Source organism: Chrysochloris asiatica, unplaced genomic scaffold (genome assembly GCF_000296735.1).
Source record: "Chrysochloris asiatica unplaced genomic scaffold, ChrAsi1.0 scaffold00002, whole genome shotgun sequence".
Lineage (NCBI taxonomy): Eukaryota > Metazoa > Chordata > Mammalia > Afrosoricida > Chrysochloridae > Chrysochloris > Chrysochloris asiatica.
The window spans coordinates 19,277,080-19,284,182 of NW_006408520.1; the positions used below are offsets into that span (position 1 = coordinate 19,277,080).

At 35.7% G+C, this 7,103-nt stretch overlaps 1 protein-coding gene across 1 annotated transcript in view; it reads right to left on the minus strand.

Annotated features, from left to right (window-relative positions):
• The window catches only part of CCDC18 (coiled-coil domain containing 18), a 209,898-nt gene that overhangs the window by 95,878 nt on the left and 106,917 nt on the right, over nt 1–7,103 (minus strand). The window contains exons 8-9 of the mRNA XM_006831049.1: nt 3,927–4,051; nt 2,924–3,084 (exon numbers count right to left, since the gene is read on the minus strand). Coding sequence (XP_006831112.1) covers nt 2,924–3,084; nt 3,927–4,051 — 286 coding nt within the window. The remainder of the gene's footprint in view (nt 1–2,923; nt 3,085–3,926; nt 4,052–7,103) is intronic.

Genomic DNA, 7,103 nt, shown 5'->3' on the forward strand with positions numbered 1-7,103 from the left:
GTCAGAGAAAAAGAGGAAGACCTCCAACGAGATGGTTCGGCCAGGTGGCATCATTGATGGACTCGGGGGTGGCAGCGTTGGTGAGGTTGGCCCAGGATCGGGCATTGTTTCGTTCTGCTGTGCATGGGGTCGCTATGAGTCGGTTCCGACTCGATGGCACCTGACAACAACAACAACAAGGGCTGGATGGTGGGTTTTAACTATCAACCTTGTGGTTATTGTGGTTGGTGGTGGTTGTGTGAAGTCAGTCTTAATTCAAAGTGACCCTGTGTATGGTCTCTAAGTCTGTAAGTCTTTACAGGAGCAGAAAGCCTCATCTTTCTCCCATGGAACAGTTGATGGTTTCAGACTGCTGACTTTGAGGTTAGCAGCCTGACTCGTAACCTTAATAGCTCCTTAGCCTTGTAGCTAGCCTACCTATTATTAGTCCAGTATTTCTCCTACCTACTTTGCCATACCAGAATTGAAATATAGCAGTAAACAAAAAGGACAAAAGTTCCTGCCTTAGTGAAGTTCACAAGCTACTTCAAAGTACTGTATATAAGAGGGATCTCTAAAACAATGATTTTTAAGAAAATGCACTTACGTCTACCAAAGTGAACCCTAAATTGTCCAAGCTAACTGCCTAGCATCAATTTCAACACTGCATTACACAGAAGGGGAACCCAAACAAACTGGAGATTTCACTGAGTTGAAGACACATGATACTAGAATTCACACAGGCCAAAGCAGATAAAATTTTGTGAGCTCAAGTTCTAAAGAGGAGGAAGCTACATAGAACAAGAGCTACAGAAATCTGTATAGGGGTCTCCTTGAGTCTGTGGCTGAAAACGAATGTCTGTACATTTTGGGATAATATATGAGGTTGGGAAATGACCAACTTTCAAGGAAAGAACAATTGCCTAGGAGCACTAAGTCAAACAGTTCCCAGAAATGTCACCAGCTTAAGTCACAAATGATCTGAATTTCCACCAACCTAAATAGCCAAAACTTGGTTTAATACATCGAAATTCATAGAGACCGTAGAATGCTACTCCCTAAGAGTAGTTTTAAACCAGTCCTACAGGAAAGGCTACTGTAGACCCACACTTAGAAAAAAAAAGTTTTTTACGTATCCAAAACATAAAACAGACCCACACATAACTGCCCACCAGAACAAATTTCAGCACTCCTTAACTAGGAAAAGAAATCAATGAATAAAAATAGACCTAGAAATAATAGCAATGATAAAATCAGTAGATGGGGCTATTAAAAAGTTATTATTAATTATAACAAATATACTCCAAGTTTTAAAGATAAAATTAGCATAACCAGAAGAAAAATACCAAATATAAAAAAAGAAAAACTGAACTTCTAGAGGTATCGATAATACAAAGCTAAATCGACACTTTTACTGGATGAGATTGAAAGATCAGTAGAAAGAAAAAAACTGAACTTGAAAGATGTGGCAATAGAAACTATTAATAACTAATCATAGGGCGATGGTGTTATTTGAAAATGGATACAGGTGATGGTTGGATAACATGATGAACATAATTAATATCACCAAACTGTACAAGTGAAGATTGTTGAAATGGTAAATGTTTTTGTTGAAATGGTAAATGTTTTGTTACATATATGCCAGGGGGCTTTCAAAAGGCTCATGAGAAAATTCCATTATCTTTCAACTGCATTCTTCCACGAACTTTTTTGAAACCCCTCATATATAACACAATTTTATTAAAAAATTAAGCATAGAGAGAGCAAGAGTAAGAAAACAAAAACAGAGCAACAGTAATTTGTGGTAAAATATAAGAGAGCTTCAAAAGTTTGTGGAAAAATTCTCTTATTTTTCAATGCCACTTTTTGTAGCCCCCTTTTACGTCCCTTTCCCCATGGGAAGCACATACTTGTATGCTAAATAGCTTGATGAAAACAATAATTCACATATCGAAGAAGTTCAATGAATTCCTAATAGGACACATACAAGGTACATCATAATCAAGGTATATAAAAACCTGTGATTAAGGAATATCTTAAGACCAATAAGAGAAAATAATCGCATTACAAATAGGGGAAATAAAGATAAAAAAATAATACCTCAGACTTTACTGCAGAATACCACACAAGCAAGAAGAAAACAACTTTCAAAATGAAGGGGGGAAACAGTATTTAATCAAACAAAAAAAGCTGGAAGAATTCATTGCTAGTAAACTTTTGCTATATATTCAGGTACAAAATAATGACATTAGATAAAAACTTAAATCTATACCAAGGAATAAAAAAACTGGAAATGATAAATATGTACACAAATTTTTAAATTTCTTTACAACTGTTTAAATAAAAAATGATAATGTAGTATATTTTACTGCATGTAAACTATACCCCAATAAAGTACATTTTTTTAAATGAGCAAAAATTCAAAGAATTTCTAATAACTTGCTCTGTATTATCAGATCAGAGAAGAACTGATGCATTTGAGATATGGTGTTCGAGAAGGATACTGGAAATAGTATGGACTGCCAGAAGAACAAACAAATATATCTTGGAAGAAGTACAACTAGAATGCTCCTTAGAAGCCAGGACGGTGAGATTTCATCTCTCATACTTTGGACATATTATCAGGAGGGACCAGTCTGGTGAAGCACATCAAGCTTGATGAAGTGGTGGGTTAGTGAAAAAGAGGAAGACCCCCAATGAGAAGGACTGCCACAATGGCAGCAGCAATGGGCTCAAGTGTAACAAAAATGGTGAGGATGGCACAGGACCCAGAAGTGTTTCGTTCTGTTGTGCGTAAGGTCACATGAGTCAGCACCTCACAATGTCAGATCATAACTAGTAATTTACAAAGAAACAGATTACCAAATATGATTGCCTTCTCAAAAATAAAGTATAAAGAATTCTGATTATAATTTATTAAAACAATTCAATATAATATACTCACCTACTTGATTACTGCCTAGTTTTACAGGTTCTGTTTCTAAACTACTTAATTTGCCATTTTCTTGGTTGTCATTGCAAGAAATAAGACTCTGAGATAACTGATTAGCAGTCAGGTTTGCTTGATGCTTCTGAATTTCTGCCTCTTTTATTGCAAGCTTAATCCTGGCATAAAAGTAAAGAAGGCAAATATTACTAGGAAAACTATAAAAATACCCCAAATCATTTTTTCTCCTTCCAAGTTAGCCAAAATTATAAAGGTGGATATTAGTCAACTATTAGAAAAGATTTAGAAACTATTATATACAACTGGTTGGACTGTAAACTGACTCAGCTACTTTAGAAGCTTGATAGTACATACTGAAAGTGAATATGTGCACCTCCACTTTTAGGAATATATACCAGAGAAACTCTTAGCCATATGTACAGGGTGACATGCATTAATGTTCTTTACAACACTGTTTATATTAGAAAACAAAACTATAAATAAGCTAAGTATCAGAAAAGAAATGGATAAATTGTGTTATAGGTATAGGACAGACTCCTATACAGCTATTATAATGAAACTAACCATACCAATACATTCATGTACCAATCACTCTAATTAACTCTCTCAACATGGATGAATGTTTAAAAAAAATGGTGCTGGCTGAAGAGCAAAACTGCCAATAATATAAATGTATATTCATTTATTTGTACATGTAAGTATAAACATACACAAAATACTGTGAAAAATTATATACCTAATTCATGATTGCAGGAGAATGGAATGAAAATTAATGATCAAAGGGTAATCATTCATCCTGTAATGTTTTATTTTTTATTTCAAGAAACATATTTGAAACAAAAATCACAAAAAGTTAATAATTTTATTTGTTACTTAGATATCTTTTATCATATTCTTTGTACTTCTCTTCATATTTTTCAATTTCTCAATTAAATATTTTAACTTAATTGTAATAAAAACATTAAAATTTTTTTGTGATTTCAGAATATGAAAACTGTACCTCAATTCTGAGATTATCATTTTATTTGCTTCACAGCATCCAATGCAATCATCTTCCCTGTTTGACAAACTACTCATCTGGTGCTTAGGAAGAGATGATTTAAAACCAAACATTTCTCTTTTAATCTGCAAAATTGAAAGGAAAAAGTTTGTAATTTGTATGTGATTTACAACTGTTTTACAATCAGAACTTTCAAGTTTGAAAAAAGAGGTGTGAATTTATTCATTCAATAGGTTGTTGTTGTTGTTAAGTGCCGTCGAGTCGGTTCCTACCCATAGCGACCGTGTACAGGTTTCCGAGGGTGTAAATCTTTATGGGAGTAGAAAACCTCATCTTTCTCCCGCGGAGTGGCTGGATGTGTTGTTGCAAAAGATTTTTTCTCAGTCTGTGGGCTCCTTTTTCACCCTTTGATAAAATCTCTTGATGCACATAAATTTCTAATTTTTAGTTATGTCCCAGTCATCTATTTTGTTCTCTCCTGTTTTGTTTGTGCAGTAGTTTTCTTATTACTATTTCACAGTTTATTTATTCATTCTCCTATTGAATTTACAACAACACATCAGACAAGGGACTAATCTCTAAAATTTATAGGAAACTACAACACATCTAACAAGAAAAAGACAAATAACCCTATTAAAAAAAATAGGCACAGGACATGAACAGACCCTTCACCAAAGAAGGCATTCAGGCAGAAAACAAACTTATGAACAAAATGTTCATGATCATTAGCCATCAGTAGTGGTTATGTGCTGTAGAGTCGGTTACAACTCACAGCAACCCCGTACAAGGTTTCTGAGGCTGGAAATCTTTACAGGAGCAGAAAGCCTCATCTTTCTCCCGTGGAACAACTGGTAGCTTCGAACTGCTGACCTTAAGATTCACAGCCCTATTCATAACCACTACGCTACCAGAGATGCAAATCATTTAAATCATCTCTTCCTAAGTACCAGATGAGTAGTCTGTCAAATAAGGAAGAGACAAAACAACAATGAGATATCATCTCACAGGAGCATTAACAGCAAAGTTCAAAAAGCAGAGGAAAACAAATGCTGGCAAGGGTGTGGAGAGACTGGGACCTTACTACATTGCTGGTGGGACTGCAAATTGGTTCAACCACCCTGGAAAATGGTATGGCACTTCCTCAGAAAGCTGAAAACAGAAACACCTTATGATCCAGCATTCCTCTACTTAGTATATATCCACAAGAAATAGAGTCCGAACGCAAGTACATATAAGCACACCAATATTCATCGCAGCACTATTCACTGGAGACAACCCAAGTGCCCATCAACAATAGAATGGATACATACACAACACAATGTAATATTATGTTACCTTGAAGAATAACGATGAAGCTGCGAAACACAGCATAACATGGATGAGCTATAAGGACATAATGCTGAGTGAAATTAGACACAAAAGGACAAATATTGCATTAAGTCCATTATTGTGAACACTTAAGAAAAGACTTCCATATTAAAGGAATAATTATTTGAAGGTTACCAGGGGCGGGAAAGGAGCTCTGGTAGCGTAGAGGTTACAATCGGACTGCAACCACAAGGTCAGCAGTTCGAAACTACCAGCTGTTCCACGGGAGAAAGATGAGACTTTCTGCTCCCGTAAAGATTTACAGCCTCAGAAAAGCTGTACAGAGTCACTATGAGTTGGAACCAACTCCATGGCACATAACCACCACCACCAGGGGCAGGAGGGAAGGGACAATAACTCACAAGTCAGCAGATGTATGATAACTCGGGGGGGGGGGGGTCAGGTCGCGCAATAAATAGGAGGAGGAGGGCAATACACTAGAAGGGGGTGGGGGCTAGAGTAGCAGGGAGGATAGGGAAAGACTTTGGGAAGTATACATAAGCTCAATGAAATAGAGGTAGACTATGAATATGCACAGGGTTGGAATAACAATTTAGACTTACAGCAACCCTATAAGGCAAAGTCAAACTTCTCCATAGGGTTCCCAAGGATGTAATCTTTATATGAGCAACTACCACATCTTTCTCCAGTTAGCAGCAGAGTGCTTAACTACTGAGCCACCAAGGGCTCCCTCACAGTTACAAGAAAAGGCTTTATTTATCTAGACATTTTCAATTCAAACATTTGGCTATGGCAAAAATGTTCAGATTCATTATTAGTCTCTGTTACTTTTCTGAGTTAATTTTTTTTTAATTGAGAAAAGGAGCAATGTAAAGCACTTATTGACTACTACTTTCAAATTTCAACTAATTCAGGTTTTCTAGAAATTAAAAAATGCACATTTCCAAACTATGCAATTTTAACAATGTAGAAAAAGCATAGGACTATCTATAGCAATTTGGAAAAAAATTAATAATTAAATATATTTCATACAATCTGAAAAAATACATTATCATATCACAATCATACATCAAGCTCAAAGGAGAATGCCATCTTAAAATGAATACTATCTGCATATAATTAGCTTCAAATTTCACAAATTAACATATGGTATATTAAAATCTAAGCACATAATCAGCATTCTAGTAAATAAATCACTTTTGAAACCAAGAATTGTATATTCTAGCTATAATTATACTATAAACTAGTTAGACACATGCAGATGATACAACCTTACTTGCTGAAAGTGAAGAGGACTTAAAACATTTACTGACAAAGATCCAAGAGCACAGCCTTCGGTATGGATTACATCTCAATGTAAAGAAAACAAAAATCCTCACCACTAGACCAATAACCAATGTTCTTATCAACGGAGAAAAGATTAAAGTTGTCAAGAACTTCATTCTTCTTGGATCAACACTCACAGATGCAGCAGTGAAGAAATCAAATGACATATTACATTAGGTAAATTTGCTGCACAAGACCCTTTTAAAGTGTTGAAGAGCAAGGATGTCAGCTTGAGGACTAAGGTGCACCTGACCCAAGCCATAGTATTTTCAATAACCTCATATGCATGGGAAAGCTAGACAATGAATAAGGAAGACTGTAGGAGAACTGATGCTTTTGAGTTGTGGTGTTGAAGGAGAATATTTAAAGTGCCATGGGCTGCCAAAAGAACCAATAGATCCATTTTGGAAAAAGTGCAGCCAGAGTACTCCTTGGAGGCCAAGATGGCCAAACTTCATCTCTCATACTTTGGACATATTGTCAGGAGGGAACAGTTGCTGGAGAAGGATATCACGTTTGGTA